Consider the following 20448-nt stretch of genomic DNA (forward strand, 5'->3'; position numbering starts at 1 on the left):
ACCCTGTGGGAGTGAGTCCCACATTCCCCCCCATTTCCCTGTGGGAGTGAGTCCCACATTCCCCCCCATTTCCCTGTGGGAGTGAGTCCCACATTCCCCCCCCATTCCCTGTGGGAGCGAGTCCCACATTCCACCCCATTCCCCATGGGAGCGAGTCCCACATTCCCCCCCATTACCCTGTGGGAGTGAGTCCCACATTCCCCCCCATTTCCCTGTGGGAGTGAGTCCCACATTCCCCCCCATTCCCTGTGGGAGTGAGTCCCACATCTCCCCCCACCAACTCCCTGTGGGTGGAGGGAGGGACTTATGAGAAAAACAGCTGGACATACTGGCTTGAGAGAGCTCGGAAGCACACCAGCTGATCCTACGGAAACCTGCAAACATGCAGAAGGGGCTTGACAGGGTGGGAGAGGATCACAAGGAGCTACCACTAGAGGTGGGACCATCTCAAATCAGGCAAAAGGACAAGGGGAAGCTGATTTAAAACCGGGATGTGGAGGAATTTCATCCCTCTGAGAGTAGGGAATGTCTAGAAGTCTCTGCCCCAGAGAGTGGTGGAGGCTACATCAATGAAAGTATTTTAACGTGAGGTGGATACATCTTTGAAATATTAGGGAGATGAGAGCTCGGACCTGGGAAGCGAGTGGCCAATCAAAGGGCATCAGAAATGGCCTGGGACAGGAGATGAGTTTAATCTTAATCTTACACAAAGGGCAGCAGCATGATGGGCTGAATGGTCTCACCCTGTCCCTATTTCTGACCCCTTGGCAAGACATGAAATTTAATTTGAAACAGAATTTTTAAAAAGCCTATCCTCGACTATTGGAAAAATGCAGAACTCTCACCCATGTCCATTAGGAACAGGAAAGCCAGTCAGGAGGTAGGGTGCAGGCTGAATCAAGAGTTGAAATTGGCCTGTCACAAAGGTATTACTACAGTTGTTATGGGGGATTTCAACATGCAGGTAGACTGGGAAAATCAGGATGGTACGGGACCCCAAGAAAGGGAGTTTGTGGAGTGCCTCCGAGATGGATTCTTGGAACAGCTGGTACTGGAGCCTACCAGGGAGGAGACAATTCTGGATCTGGTGTTGTGCAAAGAGCCGGATTTGATCATGGACCTCAAAGTAAAGGAGCCATTAGGAGGTAGTGACCATAATATGATAAGTTTTAATCTGCAATTTGAGAGGGAGAATCGGAAATGTCAGTATTGCAGTTGAATAAAGGGAACTATGGAGCTATGAGGGAGGAGCTGGCCAACGTTCAGTGGCTCAATACCCTCGCAGGGATGGCAGTGGAACATCAACGGCAGGTATTTCTGGATATAATGCAGAAAGTGCAGGGTCAGTTCATTCCAAAAGGAAGAAAGATCCTAAGGGGAGGCAGGGCGGCCGTGGCTGATGAGGGAAGTTAAGAACTGTATAAAGATAAAAAAGAAGTATAACATTAGCAAAGATGAGCGGAATCCGAAGGACTGGAAAGCTTTTAAAGAGCAACAGCAGATAACTAAAAAGGCAATACACAGAGAAAAAAATGAGCTATGAAGGAAAACTGGCCAAAAATATAAAGGAGGATAGTAAAAGCCTTTTTAGGTATGTGAAAAGAAAAAAAAAAATGGTTACGACTAAAATTGGGCCCTTGAAGTCAGAAACGGGTGAATTTATTATGGGGAACAAGGGAATGGCAGAAGAGTTGAATAGGTACTTTGATCTGTCTTCACTAGGGAAGACACAAGCAATCTCCCAGATGTAATAGTGGCTGAAGGACCGAGGGTAATGGATGGACTGAAGGGAATTTATATTAGGCAGGAAGTGGTGTTGGATAGATTGTTCGGTCTGAAGGCTGGTAAGTCCCCGGGACCTGATGGTCTGCATCCCAAGGTACTTAAGGAGGTGGCTCTACAAATGGTGGACACATTGGTAATTATTTTCCAATGTTTTATAGATTCAGGATCAGTTCTTCTGGATTGGAGGGTGCCTAATGTTGTCCCACTTTTCAAGAAAGGAGGGAGAGAGAAAACAGGGAATTATAGACCGGTTAGCCTCAGTGGTGGGAAAGATGCTGGAGTCAATTATAAAAGATGAAATTACAAATCATTTGGATAGCAGTAACAGGATAGGTCAGAGTCATCATGGATTTACAAAGGGGAAATCGTGCTTGACTAATCTTTTGGAATTTTTTGAGGCTGTAACTATGAAGATGGATAAGGGAGAGCCAGTGGATGTAGTGTACCTGGACTTTCGGAAAGCCTTTGATAATGTCCCACATAGGAGATTGGTGAACAAAATTAGGGCACATGGTATTGGGGACAAAACACTGGATTGAAAATTGGCTGGCTAACAGGAAGCAAAGAGTAGTGATAAACGGGACCCTTTCGGAATGCAGGCAGAGACCAGTGGCATTCCACAAGGTTCGGTGCTGGGACCGCAGCTATTTACAATATACATTAATGATACGGATGAAGGCATTAAAAGTAATATTAGCAAATTTGCTGATGACACAAAGCTGGGTGGCAGTGTGAAATGTGAAGAGGATGTTATGAGAATACAGGGTGACTTGGACAGACTAGGTGAGTGGACGGATGCATGGCAGATGCAGTTTAATGTGGATAAATGTGGGGTTAGACACTTTGGTGGCAAGAACAGGAAGGCAGATTACTATCTAAATGGAGTCAAGTTAGGTAAAGGGGAAGTTCAACGAGATCTGGGTGTTCTTGTACATCAGTCAATGAAAGCAAGCATGCAGGTACAGCAGGGAGTGAAGAAAGCTAATGGCATGCTGGCCTTCATAACAAAAGGAATTGAGTATAGGAGCAAAGAGGTCCTTCTGCAGCTGTACAGGGCCCTGGTGAGACCGCACCTGGAGTATTGTGTGCAGTTTTGGCTCCCAATTTGAGGAAGGACCTTCTTGCTATTGAGGGAGTGCAGTGTAGGTTCACAAGGTCAATTCCTGGAATGGCGGGACTATCATATGTTGAAAGATTGGAGCGACAGGGCTTGTATACACTTGATTTAGAAGGATGAGAGGGGATCTGATTGAGACATATAAGATTATTAAGGGATTGGACACTCTGGAGGCAGGAAGCATGTTTCCGCTGATGGGTGAGTCCAGGCCCAGAGGACACAGTTTAAAAATAAGGGGTAGGCCATTTAGAACAGAGTTGAGGGAAAACTTCTTCACCCAGAGAGTGGTGGATATGTGGAATGCTCTGCCCCAGAAGGCAGTGGAGGCCAACTCTCGAGATGCTTTCAAGAAGGAGATGGATAGAGCTCTTAAAGGTAGTGAAATCAAGGGTTATGGGGATAAGGCAGGAACAGGATACTGATTGTGGATGATCAGCCATGATCATAATGAATGGTGGTGCTGGCTCGAAGGGCTGAATGGCCTACTCCTGCACCTATTGTCTATTGTCTATTGAAACCCGTCAATCCTGACCCAACCCAACCTACACGTGACTCCAGACCGACAGTCATGGGATTGACCACAAACTCCCTGTCCCCAGCTTGAGACAACACAGTTTTGATTTAATGTTTGGACCTGCCTGCTATTGTTTACTCTGTGAGCTGTTTTGACACTCTGAGTGTTGGACCCACTCTGAAAAGCTTCGCTAAAAATGCACAATTTACAGAGATAGTAGGAACTGCAGATGCTGGAGAATCCGAGATAACAAAGTGTGAGGCTGGATGAACACAGCAGGCCAAACAGCATCTCAGGAGCACAAAAGCTGACGTTTCGGGCCTAGACCCTTCATCAGAATTTCTGAAGGAGGGTCTAGGAGGGTCTAGGCCCGAAACGTCAGCTTTTGTGCTCCTGAGATGCTGCTTGGCCTGCTGTGTTCATCCAGCCTCACATTTTGTTAACACACAATTTACAGTTGTCCACCTGCCCCACCTCCATCCCTGTGCCACCCCCATCAACAGAACTGCCATACCAAATCACATTGGCACCCGCCATACCCGCCCCGTACCCCCTACACCCACCCCATACCCCCTATAGTTAAACCACACTGACACCCCCCATATCTGCCCCGTACCCCCCATACCCGCACCGCTCCTCCTTTGCCCGCACCGCTCTTCCCACTCCCACACCACTCCCCCCATTCCTGCCCTCTACCCCCTATACCCACGCCATCCCCCCATTCCCGCGCCGCTCCCCCCATTCCCGCACCGCTCCCCCCATTCCCACACCTCTCCCCCCATTCCCGCACCGCTCCCCCCATTCCCGCACCCCCCATTCCCGCACCGCTCCCCCCATACCGCACCGCTCCCCCCATTCCCGCACCCCCCATTCCCGCACCGCTCCCCCCATACCGCACCGCTCCCCCCATTCCCGCACCCCCCATTCCCGCACCGCTCCCCCCATACCGCACCGCTCCCCCCATTCCCGCACCCCCCATTCCCGCACCGCTCCCCCCATTCCCGCACCGCTCCCCCCATTCCCGCACCGCTCCCCCCATACCGCACCGCTCCCCCCATTCCCGCACCGCTCCCCCCATACCACACCGCTCCCCCCATACCGCACCGCACCCCCATTCCCGCACCGCTCCCCCCATTCCCGCACCGCTCCCCCCATTCCCGCTCCGCTCCCCCCATACCCACGCCATGCCCCCATACCCACGCCATCCCCCCATACCCGTGCCATGCCCCCATACCCACGCCATCCCCCCATACCCGTGCCATCCCCCCATACCCGTGCCATGCCCCCCATACCCGTGCCATCCCCCCATACCCACGCCATCCCCCATACCCGTGCCATCCCCCCATACCCACGCCATCCCCCATACCCGTGCCATGCCCCCATACCCACGCCATCCCCCCATACCCGTGCCATGCCCCCATACCCGCGCCATGCCCCCATACCCGTGCCATCCCCCCATACCCGTGCCATGCCCCCATACCCACGCCATCCCCCCATACCCGTGCCATGCCCCATACCCGTGCCATCCCCCCATACCCGTGCCATCCCCCCATACCCGTGCCATGCCCCCATACCCGTGCCATCCCCCCATACCCGTGCCATGCCCCCATACCCGTGCCATCCCCCCATACCCACGCCATCCCCCCATACCCGTGCCATCCCCCCATACCCGTGCCATGCCCCCATACCCGTGCCATGCCCCCATACCCGTGCCATCCCCCCATACCCGTGCCATGCCCCCATACCCGTGCCATGCCCCCATACCCACGCCATCCCCCCATACCCGTGCCATCCCCCCATACCCGTGCCATGCCCCCATACCCGTGCCATCCCCCCATACCCGTGCCATGCCCCCATACCCGTGCCATCCCCCCATACCCACGCCATCCCCCCATACCCGTGCCATCCCCCATACCCGTGCCATCCCCCCATACCCGTGCCATGCCCCCATACCCGTGCCATGCCCCCATACCCGTGCCATCCCCCCATACCCGTGCCATCCCCCATACCCGTGCCATCCCCCCATACCCGTGCCATCCCCCCATACCCGTGCCATGCCCCCATACCCGTGCCATCCCCCCATACCCGTGCCATCCCCCCATACCCGTGCCATGCCCCCATACCCGTGCCATCCCCCCATACCCGTGCCATCCCCCCATACCCGTGCCATCCCCCCATACCCGTGCCATGCCCCCATACCCGTGCCATCCCCCATACCCGTGCCATCCCCCCATACCCGTGCCATCCCCCCATACCCGTGCCATGCCCCCATACCCGTGCCATCCCCCCATACCCGTGCCATCCCCCCATACCCGTGCCATCCCCCCATACCCGTGCCATGCCCCCATACCCGTGCCATCCCCCCATACCCGTGCCATCCCCCCATACCCGTGCCATCCCCCCATACCCGTGCCATGCCCCCATACCCGTGCCATGCCCCCATACCCGTGCCATCCCCCCATACCCGTGCCATCCCCCATACCCGTGCCATCCCCCCATACCCGTGCCATCCCCCCATACCCGTGCCATGCCCCCATACCCGTGCCATCCCCCCATACCCGTGCCATCCCCCCATACCCGTGCCATGCCCCCATACCCGTGCCATGCCCCCATACCCGTGCCATCCCCCCATACCCGTGCCATCCCCCATACCCGTGCCATGCCCCCATACCCGTGCCATGCCCCCATACCCGTGCCATGCCCCCATACCCGTGCCATCGCCCCCATACCCGTGCCATCCCCCCATACCCGTGCCATGCCCCCATACCCGTGCCATCCCCCCATACCCGTGCCATGCCCCAAAGCCGTGCCATGCCCCCATACCCGTGCCATGCCCCCATACCCGTGCCATGCCCCCATACCCACGCCATCCCCCCATACCCGTGCCATGCCCCCATACCCGTGCCATGCCCCCATACCCGTGCCATGCCCCCATACCCGTGCCATGCCCCCATACCCGTGCCATGCCCCCATACCCATGCCATGCCCCCATACCCGTGCCATGCCCCCATACCCGTGCCATCCCCCCATACCCGTGCCATCCCCCCATACCCCTGCCATGCCCCCATACCCCTGCCATGCCCCCATACCCGTGCCATGCCCCCATACCCGTGCCATGCCGTGCCATGCCCCCATACCCACGCCATCCCCCCCATACCCGTGCCATGCCCCCATACCCGTGCCATGCCCCCATACCCGTGCCATGCCCCCGTTGTTGCTGGCACTGACCGTAGACGGTGACGCTGGTGGTTTTGCGGACAATCCTGGACAGTTTGGCGTTGCTGGCGATGCAGCTGTAGGTGCCAGCCTGGTCCAATTGCACATGGGTTAGGGTCAGGACCGAATGGTCCGGCACACTCGTGTCCTCACTCTCACCCACGCTCCAGAGATACCGTGCCGGCGGCTCCGACTCACTTCGGCACCTCAGGGTCACGGTGGAGTTTACCAAAACGTACCGTTCGGGGCTGGGGTCACTGGAGGAGTTGATGGTCACAACGGGTACATCGGGGCCGTCTGTTTTGGGGGGGGTGCAGGGAGCATCAGGACACAGAGGGAAAGGAGTCACGTGGCGAAGCAACACACCTTCCGCGATGCCCACTGCAGTCGAATTGCCATCCCATGCTGTCCTCCCGAAAGCAACCTCAGGGGGTCTCCCGTTCCCCCTACTCCCCAAACCCCACATGGTGTCCTGGCTCCAGACCAACCACTCAAGTGGCTGCAGCCTCCGATGTTTTACACCCTCCCACAGAGACGGAGACTTCAGCCCCAGCCCCTCTGCTGGTCCCACTAACCTACAGCATTCACTCCACCACCCACCCCAATCATCCCCTAATGGCCAACTGGCTGTCTAATAGCTGGCATTCCCATGGTGCCCGGGGGAGAGGCGGGGGGGGATGAGGGAGAGGGAATGTGGCAGGGGTGGGGGGGGGGGGTCGAGCGAGGTGGGTGGAGAGCACATGGCAGAGGAAACCGATGTGGGGGTGGGGGGAGCGCAATGGAAGAGGCGAGAGATGTGGTGGGTGAGAGCAATACGTAGAGAGCAAAGTAAGGGGACTGACAGAGATGGAGAGAACTACAGAAGGAGATAGAGGTAGAGAGATAGAGATACAGGGAGAGAGAGACAGGGAGAGAGAGACAGGGAGAGAGTGACAGGGAGAGAGAGACAGGGAGAGAGTGACAGGGAGAGAGTGACAGGGAGAGAGTGACAGGGAGAGAGAGACAGGGAGAGAGAGACAGGGAGAGAGAGACAGGGAGAGAGAGTGACAGGGAGAGAGTGACAGGGAGAGAGAGACAGGGAGAGAGAGACAGGGAGAGAGTGACAGGGAGAGAGAGACAGGGAGAGAGTGACAGGGAGAGAGTGACAGGGAGAGAGAGACAAGGGAGAGAGAGACAGGGAGAGAGAGACAGGGAGAGAGAGTGACAGGGAGAGAGTGACAGGGAGAGAGAGACAGGGAGAGAGAGACAGGGAGAGAGTGACAGGGAGAGAGTGACAGGGAGAGAGTGACAGGGAGAGAGAGACAGGGAGAGAGAGACAGGGAGAGAGAGTGACAGGGAGAGAGTGACAGGGAGAGAGAGACAGGGAGAGAGAGACAGGGAGAGAGTGACAGGGAGAGAGAGACAGGGAGAGAGTGACAGGGAGAGAGTGACAGGGAGAGAGAGTGACAGGGAGAGAGAGTGACAGGGAGAGAGAGATACAGGGAGAGAGAGATACAGGGAGAGAGATACAGGGAGAGAGATACAGCGAGAGAGATACAGGGAGAGAGATACAGGGAGAGAGAGATACAGGGAGAGAGAGATACAGGGAGAGAGATACAGGAGAGAGAGATACAGGGAGAGAGAGATACAGGGAGAGAGATACAGGGAGAGAGAGATACAGGGAGAGAGAGATACAGGGAGAGAGAGATACAGGGAGAGAGATACAGGGAGAGAGATACAGGGAGAGAGATACAGCGAGAGAGATACAGGGAGAGAGAGATACAGGGGAGAGAGAGATACAGGGAGAGAGAGATACAGGGAGAGAGATACAGAGAGAGAGATACAGGGAGAGAGAGATACAGGGAGAGAGAGATACAGGGAGAGAGATACAGGGAGAGAGAGATAAAGGAGAGAGAGATACAGGGGAGAGAGATACAGGGAGAGAGATACAGGGAGAGAGAGATACAGGGAGAGAGATACAGGGAGAGAGATACAGGGAGAGAGAGATACAGGGAGAGAGAGATACAGGGAGAGAGATACAGGGAGAGAGATACAGGGAGAGAGAGAGAGATACAGGGGGAGAGATACAGGGGGAGAGAGAGAGATACAGGGAGAGATAAAGATAGATATCAGATGGAGAGAGAGAAAGAGAGAGTGATACCCAGTCACTGAGCCATATTGCACAGAAACAGACCCTCCAGTCCAATCAGCACATGCCGAAAATAATCCCAAACTAAACTAGCCCCTGCTCCTGGCCCACTCCCGCACATCCCAGATGTCCAAGTTCTTTAAGGACCGCAACTTTCCCCCCACGGTGATTGAGAACGCCCTTGACCGCGTCTCCCGCATTTCCCGCGACACATCCCTCACACCCCGCCCCCGCCACAACCGCCCCAAGAGGATCCCCCTCGTTCTCACACACCACCCTACCAACCTCCGGATACAACGCATCATCCTCCGACACTTCCGCCATTTACAGTCCGACCCCACTACCCAAGACATTTTTCCATCCCCACCCCTGTCTGCTTTCCGGAGAGACCACTCTCTCCGTGACTCCCTTGTTCGCTCCACACTGCCCTCCAACCCCACCACACCCAGCACCTTCCCCTGCCACCGCAGGAAATGCTACACTTGTCCCCACACCTCCTCCCTCACCCCTATCGCAGGCCCCAAGATGACATTCCACATTAAGCAGAGGTTCACCTGCACATCTGCCAATGTGGTATACTGCATCCACTGTACCCGGTGCGGCTTTCTCTACATTGGGGAAACCAAGCGGAGGCTTGGGGACCGCTTTGCAGAACACCTCCGCTCAGTTCGCAACAAACAACTGCACCTCCTAGTCGCAAACCATTTCCACTCCCCCTCCCATTCTCTTGATGACATGTCCATCATGGGCCTCCTGCACTGCCACAATGATGCCACCCGAAGGTTGCAGGAACAGCAACTCATATTCCGCCTGGGAACCCTGCAGCCATACGGTATCAATGTGGACTTCACCAGTTTCAAAATCTCCCCTTCCCCTACTGCATCCCTAAACCAGCCCAGTTCATCCCCTCCCCCCACTGCACCACACAACCAGCCCAGCTCTTCCCCCCCACCCACTGCATCCCAAAACCAGTCCAACTGTCTCTGTCCTCCCTAACCGGTTCTTCCTCTCACCCATCCCTTCCTCCCACCCCAAGCCGCACCCCCAGCTACCTACTAACCTCATCCCACCTCCTTGACCTGTCCGTCTTCCCCGGACTGACCTATCCCCTCCCTACCTCCCCACCTACACCCTCTCCACCTATCTTCTTTACTCTCCATCTTCGGTCCGCCTCCCCCTCTCTCCCTATTTATTCCAGTTCCCTCCCCCCATCCCCCTCTCTGATGAAGGGTCTAGGCCCGAAACGTCAGCTTTTGTGCTCCTGAGATGCTGCTTGGCCTGCTGTGTTCATCCAGCCTCACATTTTATTATCCTGCTCCTGGCCCATATCCTTCCAAACCATTCTGCTCATGAGCTTATCCAAATGTCTTTTAAATCTTGTAACTGAACCCGACATGCATCACGTCCTCAGGAAGTTCATGCCACACATGAACCTACTCTGTGTAAAAAAAAGTCCTGTTGAGTTTTCTCACCTTAAAAATGTGTCCCCATGCCCCCTCAAGGTTTTGTAAGCCTCTATAAGGTCACACCTCAACCTCCTATGCTCCAGTGAAAGAAGTCCCACTCTATCCAATCTCTCCTCATAACTCAAACCTTCCGTTCCCAGCAAAATCCTGGTAAATCTCTTTCGAACTCTCTTTCGAACCCTTCCTCTAACTGGGTGACCAGAACGGGACTCAGTATTCCAGAAGGGGTCTCACCAGTGTCCTGTACAACTTTTCAATTCAAAGGTGTGAACAATGAAAAGCAGTGTGCGAAACACCTTCCTAATCACCCTGCCTACCTGCGATGCAAACTCAAAAAAATTATCTACCTGAACCCCTAGGTTCCTCTGTTTTACATCACTACCCAAGGGTGAGCATTTATTGTATAAAGAGTGAACACGTGCAGTAGACAGAGCGCACGGTGGGGTGGGGGTTGGGGGGGTGCCGCAGGAGCAAGGGGGCAAGTGGATGTGGGCGAGAGTGCATGAGTGCGAGAGCGCACGTGGGTAAGGGGGGAATGACAGTGGGCGTGGGCGAGAGAAAGCAAGGGTGGGGGGGAGCGAGAGAGAGAGAGGGGGGTTGCCAGAGCGAGAGCGGGGTTGACAGCAAGAGCGAGAGAATGGGGAGCGAGAAGGGTGGGGGGACAGAGGGGGTGGGGGGGTGAGACAGGAGGGGGGTGCGAGAGAGGAGGGGGGTGCGAGAGAGGAGGGGGGGTGCGAAGAGAGGAGGGGGGGGTGCGAGAGAGGAGGCGGGTGCGAGAGAGGAGGCGGTGTGCGAGAGAGGAGGCGGGTGCGAGAGAGGAGGCGGGTGCGAGAGAGGAGGCGGGTGGCGAGAGAGGAGGCGGGGTGCGAGAGAGAAGCCGGGTGCGAGAGAGAAGCCGGGTGCGAGAGAGAAGCCGGGGGTGTGAGGGAGGAGGGGATTGCAAGAGAGGAAGGGGGTGCGAGAGAGAGGATGGGCGGGGAGAGGGGGGTGCGAGAGAGGAGGGGGATGCGAGAGGGGGGGGGTGCAAGAGAGAAGGGGGGTGCGAGAGAGAAGGGGGGGTGCGAGAGAGAAGGGGGGGTGCGAGAGAGGAGGGGGGGGTGCGAGAGAGGAGGGGGGGTGCGAGAGAGGAGGGGGGGTGCGAGAGAGGAGGGGGGGTGCGAGAGAGGAGGGGGGGGTGCGAGAGAGAGGATGAACGGGGAGGGGGGGTGTGAGAGACAGGAGGGGGGTGCGATAGAGAGGGGGGGGTGCGAGAGAGAGGGGGGGTGCGAGAGAGAGGGGGGGGTGCGAGAGAGAGGGGGGTGCGAGAGAGAGGGGGGGTGCGAGAGAGGAGGGGGGTTGCAAGAGAGGGAGGGGGGTGCAAGAGAGAGGATGGACAGGAGAGGGGGGGGTGTGAGAGAGAGTTGGGGAGAACGTGAGGGAGCGACAGTGGTGAGGGAGAGGGGGCACGAGTGTGTGCGTGTGTGAGAGAGAGGGGGGAGAGACGGAGGAGCGAGAGAGACACACGGGGGAGTGGGGGTAGTGAGGGGGGGAGTGGAGGGTGGGAGCGAGGGGGGGAGCGAGGGGGGGAGCGAGAGAGATGTGGGTAGACAGAGGGAGGGAGTAGAGAGAGGTAGAGGGGGGGGTAAGAAGTAGAGAGACAAAGGGGGGAGGGAAGGGGGGAGAGAGAATGGGGGAGAGGGAGAGAGTGTGTGGTAGAGAGGGGGGAGAGAGAGAGAGGGGATGTGGGAGGGAAAGAGAAAGAAACGGGGGGAGAGAAGGGCATAGAGATGGGGGGGGAGAGACAGAGGGATGGGATGAGAGAGAGGGAGGGAGAGTGGGAGAGGGGAAAAGGAGGGGGCAGAGTGAGAGGGAGGGGGGTGAGAGTGAGGTGGAGGGGGTGAGAGTGAGGTGGGGGGACAGTGAGGGTGAGTGTGAGTGATGGGGGGGGAGAGTGGGAGTGAGCGATGGAGTGGGGGTGAGTGAGAGTGAGCGATGGAGTGGGGGAGAGCCAGTGATGGAGGTGGGGAGGGGGGAGAGTGAGCAATGGGGGGAATGTGAGAGTGAGAGGAAGGGAGATCGAGCGATAGAGGGGGGAGAGTGAGAGTGAGCGATGGGGGGGTGAATGAGTGATGGGGGCAGTGAGTGATGGAGGGGGTGAGAGTGAGAGTGAGCAATGGGGGGGAAGTGAGAGCGAGTGATGGAGTGGGGTAGAGTGAGAGTGAACGATCGAGGGGGGAAAGTGGTGGGGTGGTAGTGAGAGATGGGGGGGAAGAGTGAGCGTGAGATTGAGCGATGGAGTGGGGGAGCATGAGAGTGAGCGAGAGTAAGGGGGGGAAGAGAGAGGGAGGGGGGAAGAGAGAGGGAGGGGGAAGAGAGAGGGTGGGGACGGGGGGGGAGTGTGAGAGGGAGGGAGGGAAGAGTGAGAGTGAGCGATGAAGGGGGCGAGAGTGAGAGTGAGCGATGGAGAGGGGGAGAGTGAGAGTGAGCATTGGGGGGGGGGAGAGTGTGAGTGACAGTGAGCGATGGAGGGGGGAGGAATGAGCAATGGGGGGGGCGCGGAGAGTGAGAGTGAGCGATGAATGGGGAGAGAGTGAGAGTGAGCGATGGACGGGGGGGGGAAGAGTGTGAGTGACAGTGAGCGATGGAGGGGGAAGGAATGAGCGATGGGGGGACACGGAGAGTGAGAGTGAGAGTGAGCGATGAAGTGGGGGAGAGAGTGAGAGTGAGAGTGAGGTGAGACAGGGCCAGAGTACATACAGTAAACCTGGAGCGACTCCTGGGCTGTGCCGTTGTTGAAGGGGTTCTGTACATCACAGGAATAGGTTCCGGCATCTCCTCGGACCACGTTGCGTAGGATTAATTCATTCTTGACCAGCAGCCGGTGAGAATTGCTGCTGATTCTCTCACCATCCTTGAACCAAGCCAGGGCATCCCATGTCCCCGTTGTCATGGTACAAGTCAAAGTCAGCGTTGGGTCACCCTCCTTAATGTCAGCCGTGGGCACGGTCACCTTGACGTTGGTGATGAGCTCTGGTTAGGCAGAGACAGACAGAGAGAGAAGGACAAGTCAGCCAGCAGGAGGCAGTAGTGAGAAACAGGAGGCCAATCAGCCCCACACTTTGGGGCCCACCCAAAGCAATCAGCTCGTGTCTGACTCCCTCACACCCATCCCCATCCCTCACCCCAGGGGTTTCCTCTCCCGATCATTCAGGGAAAGCTGATGTTTTGGGGTGAGGCCCTTCTTCAGAAAACGTCAGCTTTCCTGCTCCTCTGTTGCTGCTTGGCCTGACGTGCTCATCCAGCTCCACGCCGTGTTATCTCTGTATTTGTGGGCACACAGGTGTGTGTGTGTGTACATGTGTGCATGTGTATGTGTGTGTGTGCACATCTGTACATGTGCACGCAGGTCTGTGTGCGCATGTGTGTGCGAGTCTGTGTGCGCGGCACCAGTCTGTGCGTGAGTTATGTGCGCGCACGAGCCTGTGCGTGCGTCTGTGCATGTGCGCGTGCATCTATGGGTGTGTGCGAGTTTGTGAGCGCATCTGTGCGTGTGTCTGTGGGTGTGTGTCCATGCATACGAGTCGGTCTGTGCATGTGTACATGCGCATGAGCGCACATATCTATGGGATCGTGTGTGCATGTCTGTGGATTGTGTATGCGTGTCTGTGTGTGCGAGTGCGCGCCTCTGTGGGTGCACGCGAGCCTGTACATGCTTCTGTGCGTACAAGTGTATCGATGGGTGTGCGCGTGTGCGTGCCTGTACTGGAAACAGCGTCTGAGCTGGTCGTGTTTTGTTGCACTGTATTGATCAGCTGGGTTAACAATCGCAGCTCATTCACACAGTAACACGGTCCGTGCCTTCAGTCCCTTGGGGATCAGAAAGGCCGGGAATCGGGGACTGGGAAGCGAGAACGCTGGGGAACTCCCGCCTGGACAGTGGTACACGAGTGGCCGGAGACATGGAGCTCATGGTTTGGAACAGGGGGAACCAGCCCAGAGCTGGGGTTTTCGCAGTGGGACAGAGAGCACCAGGAGCTGGGCTTTCAGCAACTGCTCACTCACCATAGACCGTCAGGCTGATGTTGTGGCTACTTGGCCTCTCTCCCAAGGCGCTGAGGGAAATGGTATACGTGCCACTGTCGGCCAGCCTTGTGCCAAGGATGACGATCGAAGCTGTGCTGGTGTTCACTTCCAGCCGTTGCTGGAAGGTCTCCGATATCTGCAGCGATGAGTTGTCTCCGATGTCCCAGCTGGCAAAGAGATCGCCCAGGGCCCACATAACGTGAGGTTTGGCAGAGCTGGCATAGGTGACTCTCAGATCGGCGTCGTCCCCGACAACCACCGCCTGGGGCCCCACCACCTCAATCACGATGCTCTCCGTGACCGCTGGAGGGGTGAAAACGTTAAAAGGTCAAAGATGAGCTTTCCAGGAACCAGCCACACTGTCGGAGGGTCAGTGCTGAGGGAGCGGGCACTGTCGGAGGGTCAGTGCTGAGGGAGTGGGCACTGTCAGAGGGTCAGTGTTGAGGGTGCGGGCACTGTCGGTGGGTCAGTGCTGAGGGAGTGGGCACTGTCAGAGGGTCAGTGCTGAGGGAGTGGGCACTGTCGGAGGGTCAGTGCTGAGGGAGTGGGCACTGTCGGTGGGTCAGTGCTGAGGGAGCGGGCACTGTCAGAGGGTCAGTGCTGAGGGAGTGGGCACTGTCGGAGGGTCAGTGCTGAGGGAGCGCCACACTCTCAGAGGGTCAGTGTTGAGGGAGCGGGCACTGTCGGAGGGTCAGTGCTGAGGGAGTGGGCACTGTCAGAGGGTCAGTGCTGAGGGAGTGGGCACTGTCGGAGGGTCAGTGCTGAGGGAGTGGGCACTGTCAGAGGGTCAGTGCTGAGGGAGTGGGCACTGTCGGTGGGTCAGTGCTGAGGGAGTGGGCACTGTCGGAGGGTCAGTGTTGAGGGTGCGGGCACTGTCAGAGGGTCAGTGCTGAGGGAGCGGGCACTGTCAGAGGGTCAGTGCTGAGGGAGTGGGCACTGTCGGTGGGTCAGTGTTGAGGGTGCGGGCACTGTCAGAGGGTCAGTGCTGAGGGAGCGGGCACTGTCGAAGGGTCAGTGCTGAGGGAGTGGGCACTGTCGGAGGGTCAGTGTTGAGGGTGAGGGCACTGTCGAAGGGTCAGTGCTGAGGGAGTGGGCCCTGTCGGAGGGTCAGTGCTGAGGGAGTGGGCACTGTCAGAGGGTCAGTGCTGAGGGATTGGGCACTGTCAGAGGGTCAGTGTTGAGGGAGCGGGCACTGTCGAAGGGTCAGTGCTGAGGGAGTGGGCCCTGTCGGAGGGTCAGTGCTGAGGGAGTGGGCACTGTCAGAGGGTCAGTGCTGAGGGATTGGGCACTGTCGGAGGGTCAGTGCTGAGGGAGTGGGCCCTGTCGGAGGGTCAGTGCTGAGGGAGCGCCGCACTGTCGGAGGGTCAGTACTGAGGGAGTGGGCACTGTCAGAGGGTCAGTGCTGAGGGATTGGGCACTGTCGGAGGGTCAGTGCTGAGGGAGTGGGCACTGTCGGAGGGTCAGTGCTGAGGGAGTGGGCACTGTCGGAGGGTCAGTGCTGAGGGAGCGCCACACTGTCGGAGGGTCAGTGCTGAGGGAGCGGCACTGTCGGAGGGTCAGTGCTGAGGGAGTGGGCACTGTCGGAGGGTCAGTGCTGAGGGAGCGCCACACAGTCAGAGGGTCAGTGCTGAGGGAGCGCCGCACTGTCGGAGCGTCAGTGCTGAGGGAGCACAGCGCTGTCAGAGGGTCAGTGCTGAGAGAGCGCGGCGCTGTCAGAGGGTCAGTGCTGAGGGAGCGCGGCGCTGTCAGAGGGTCAGTGCTGAGGGAGCACGGCGCTGTCAAAGGGTCAGTGCTGAGGGAGCGCCACACAGTCAGAGGGTCAGTGCTGATGGAGCGCCGCACTGTTGGAGGGTCAGTGCTGAGGGAGCGGGCACTGTCGGAGGGTCAGTGCTGAGGGAGTGGGCACTGTCGGAGGCTCAGTGCTGAGGGAATGGGCACTGTCGGAGGCTCAGTGCTGAGGGAATGGGCTCTGTCGGAGGCTCAGTGCTGAGGGAATGGGCACTGTCGGAGGCTCAGTGCTGAGGGAGCACTGTCAGAAGGTAAGGATTTGATATGAGACATTAAAACCAAGCTGAGAAGTGCCTGGGGATCTGGGTAAGATCATGCTGCATGTATTTGGAATATGATCAGGGATGAGCTCTCCCTTGGGCTGATATGTTTCCCTTCTTCTAAATCCCTTAACTCTCTAAACCCTTCTTATTCCTCTAGCCGTCCAGGTGCCTTTTAAATGCTGTAACTGTACCAGCCCCCACCACTTCCTCTGGCAGCTCATTCCATACACGCAGCACCCTCTGCGTGAAAAAGTTGCCCCTCAGGTCCCTTTTAAATCTTTCCCCCTCTCACCTTAAACCTATGCCCCTCTAGTTTTGGACTCACATCAAAAGACTTCAACTATTCACCCTCTCCATGCTCCTCATGATTTTATAAACCTCTAAAAGGTCACCCCTCAGCCCCCGATGCTCCAGAGAAAATCACCCCAGCCCATTCAGCCTCTCCCTGTCGCTCAAACCCTCCGACCCCGTCAACGTCCTCGTAAATCTTTCTCTGAACCCTTTGAAGCTTCAGAACATCCTTCCCATAGCAGGGAGACCAGAAACAAACACAGTATTCCTGGGTAGATCCCTGCATAGACAGATAGCAGGGAAGTGGATAACAAGAGGGTAAGCTCCGACAGAGATTCCATGGGAGGTTTTCGGAATGCTACGATCCTGGCAACTCTCTCAGCACTGCCCTCCCCACCAGGCACCAGAGTCCGGGCGAGCACACAGTCGCAAATCCCACTGGATCGCAACAGCTACTTGCATTCACGAAGCACCAGCAACATCCTGAAATGACCCCCTCCCCGCGGTGAGTGGCGGCAGAGGTGATCAGACACAATCTGAGGGACAGGCAGCAGTCGCTCAGACAGACAGGTTCGTTATTCTGCTGAGATAACACGGTGTGGAGCTGGATGAACTCAGCAGGCCAAGCAGAGATAGGGAGGGGTGTAGGGGCTGGAGGGGGTTACAGAGATAGGGAGGGGGTATAGGGGCTGGAGGGGGTTACAGAGATAGGGAGGGGGTGTAGGGGCTGGAGGGGGTGACAGAGATAGGGAGGGGGTGTAGGGGCTGGAGGAGGTTACAGAGATAGGGAGGGGGTGTAGGGGCTGGAGGGGGTTACAGAGATAGGGAGGGGGTGTAGGGGCTGGAGGGGGTTACAGAGATAGGGAGGGGGTGTAGGGGCTGGAGGGGGTTACAGGGATAGGGAGGGGGTGTAGGGGCTGGAGGGGGTTACAGAGATAGGGAGGGGGTGTAGGGGCTGGAGGAGGTTACAGAGATAGGGAGGGGTGTAGGGGCTGGAGGAGGTTACAGAGATAGGGAGTGGGTGTAGGGGCCGGAGGAGGTTACAGAGATAGGGAGGGGTGTAGGGGCTGGAGGGGGTGACAGAGATAGGGAGGGGGTGTAGGGGCTGGAGGAGGTTACAGAGATAGGGAGGGGGTGTAGGGGCTGGAGGGGGTTACAGAGATAGGGAGGGGGTGTAGGGGCTGGAGGGGGTTACAGAGATAGGGAGGGGGTGTAGGGGCTGGAGGAGGTTACAGAGATAGGGAGGGGGTGTAGGGGCTGGAGGAGGTTACAGAGATAGGGAGGGGGTGTAGGGGCTGGAGGGGGTTACAGAGATAGGGAGGGGGTGTAGGGGCTGGAGGAGGTTACAGAGATAGGGAGGGGGTGTAGGGGCTGGAGGGGGTTACAGAGATAGGGAGGGGGTGTAGGGGCTGGAGGAGGTTACAGAGATAGGGAGGGGGTGTAGGGGCTGGAGGAGGTTACAGAGATAGGGAGGGGGTGTAGGGGCTGGAGGGGGTTACAGAGATAGGGAGGGGGTGTAGGGGCTGGAGGAGGTTACAGAGATAGGGAGGGGGTGTAGGGGCTGGAGGGGGTTACAGAGATAGGGAGGGGGTGTAGGGGCTGGAGGGGGTTACAGGGATAGGGAGGGGGTGTAGGGGCTGGAGGGGGTTACAGAGATAGGGAGGGGGTGTCGGGGCTGGAGGGGGTTACAGAGATAGGGAGGGGGTGTAGGGGCTGGAGGGGGTTACAGAGATAGGGAGGGGGTGTAGGGGCTGGAGGAGGTTACAGAGATAGGGAGGGGGTGTAGGGGCTGGAGGGGGTTACAGAGATAGGGAGGGGGTGTAGGGGCTGGAGGAGGTTACAGAGATAGGGAGGGGGTGTAGGGGCTGGAGGAGGTTACAGAGATAGGGAGGGGGTGTAGGGGCTGGAGGGGGTTACAGAGATAGGGAGGGGGTGTAGGGGCTGGAGGAGGTTACAGAGATAGGGAGGGGGTGTAGGGGCTGGAGGGGGTTACAGAGATAGGGAGGGGGTGTAGGGGCTGGAGGGGGTTACAGGGATAGGGAGGCGGTGTAGGGGCTGGAGGGGGTTACAGAGATAGGGAGGGGGTGTAGGGGCTGGAGGGGGTTACAGAGATAGGGAGGGGGTGTAGGGGCTGGAGGAGGTTACAGAGATAGGGAGGGGGTGTAGGGGCTGGAGGAGGTTACAGAGATAGGGAGGGGGTGTAGGGGCTGGAGGGGGTTACAGAGATAGGGAGGGGGTGTAGGGGCTGGAGGGGGTTACAGAGATAGGGAGGGGGTGTAGGGGCTGGAGGGGGTTACAGAGATAGGGAGGGGTGTAGGGGCTGGAGGGGGTTACAGAGATAGGGAGGGGGTGTAGGGGCTGGAGGGGGTTACAGAGATAGGGAGGGGTGTAGGGGCTGGAGGGGGTTACAGAGATAGGGAGGGGTTGTAGGGGCTGGAGGAGGTTACAGAGATAGGGAGGGGGTGTAGGGGCTGGAGGGGGTTACAGAGATAGGGAGGGGGTGTAGGGGCTGGAGGGGGTTACAGAGATAGGGAGGGGTGTAGGGGCTGGAGGGGGTTACAGAGATAGGGAGGGGTGTAGGGGCTGGAGGGGGTTACAGGGGTGAAGCAGCAGAAGGATTAGAATATGAGGGTATGGGAGCAGGTATGACTGATGTGTGGGAGCTTGATGTGGATCTGCGTATCTGTGTGGTGTGTGAATGTGAGAAAGAAAGAGAGTGTGTGTGTGTGTGTGTGTGTGTGCATTGGTGTGTGTGTGTGTGCGAATGAGAGACAGTGTGAGTGATTGAGAGAGTGTGTGTAAGTGAGTGTACCTGTGAGGGAGTGAGTGTGTGTACCTGTGAGGGAGTGAGTGTGTGTGAGTATCTGTGAGAGTGAGTGTGTGTGAGTGTGTGTGTGTTTGTGTATCTGTGAGAGCGAGTGTGTGTATCTGTGAGAGCGAGTGTGTGTGAGTATCTGTGAGAGCGAGTGTGTGTCGGTGTTGCTGGGGAAGATTCTGTGTGGATGCTGTTCGGGTCTCACTTACCTGCCAGCAGGATCAGGCAGAGAGTGAGAGTCCATCTCCGCACCATCCCCTCAGCTCGCCCTCTCTGTACGTCAGCTCCCGACCTGCCCCTGGGCTGACGTCACCTCTCGGTGTCTCACCGTCTCTATTCGGCAGCTCACCTGGGTATTGCCCCCCTCCCTCCTCGGTGTCTCCTGCAGCTTTGTTCCCGATCCCACCACAGTAACCTGGCTGCCTTCTCCCCACCCCACCCCAGTCTACCCCGCGCGCAGTTCTCCCCACGCCCACATTTCATTCCAGCAGCAACCTTTGACATTTCGACCCAGGGGAGACTGGGTGTGTCTCGGGAGAGCGACTGGAGAAACCTGCTCTGTCACTGGCAAGGGTCAGATTAGAGAAATCACTCAGATTCTCACTCTCTCTCTCTCTCTCTCTCTCTCTCTCCCTCACACACTCACTCTCTGTGTGTCTGTCTCTCACACACACTCTTTCTCACACACACTCACATTCTCTCTCCCCCTCTCTCAGACACACATTCTCTCTCCGTCTCTCTCAGACACACTCATATTCTCTTTCTCTCCCTCACACTCACATTCTCACTCTCCCACTTGTATTTGCTGAGATCCATCAATTTAAACATCCTCATCTACTTCCCTATCCCTGTAAGCCCCTTCAGCCCCGACACCCCTCCCTATCTGTGTAACCCCTTCCAGCCCCTACACCCTCTCCCTATCTCTGTAACCTTCTCCAGCCCCTACACCCTCTCCCTATCTCTGTAACCTCCTCCAGCCCCTACACCACCTCCCTATCTCTGT

At 57.5% G+C, this 20448-nt stretch overlaps 1 protein-coding gene across 2 annotated transcripts in view; it reads right to left on the reverse strand.

The window, feature by feature from the left end:
- LOC125448468 (V-set and immunoglobulin domain-containing protein 10-like) overlaps positions 1 to 19840 on the reverse strand; it is a 32584-nt gene extending 12744 nt beyond the window's left edge. For both annotated transcript variants that reach the window (XM_059643933.1, XM_059643932.1), the window contains exons 1-4: positions 19655 to 19840; positions 14268 to 14591; positions 12963 to 13235; positions 6645 to 6929 (exon numbers count right to left, since the gene is read on the reverse strand). In XM_059643933.1, the coding sequence (XP_059499916.1) occupies positions 6645 to 6929; positions 12963 to 13235; positions 14268 to 14591; positions 19655 to 19700 (928 nt within the window). In that variant the 5' untranslated portion in view covers positions 19701 to 19840. The remainder of the gene's footprint in view (positions 1 to 6644; positions 6930 to 12962; positions 13236 to 14267; positions 14592 to 19654) is intronic.
- Positions 19841 to 20448: the final 608 nt, after the last annotated feature.

Source organism: Stegostoma tigrinum, unplaced genomic scaffold (genome assembly GCF_030684315.1).
Source record: "Stegostoma tigrinum isolate sSteTig4 unplaced genomic scaffold, sSteTig4.hap1 scaffold_340, whole genome shotgun sequence".
NCBI lineage: Eukaryota > Metazoa > Chordata > Chondrichthyes > Orectolobiformes > Stegostomatidae > Stegostoma > Stegostoma tigrinum.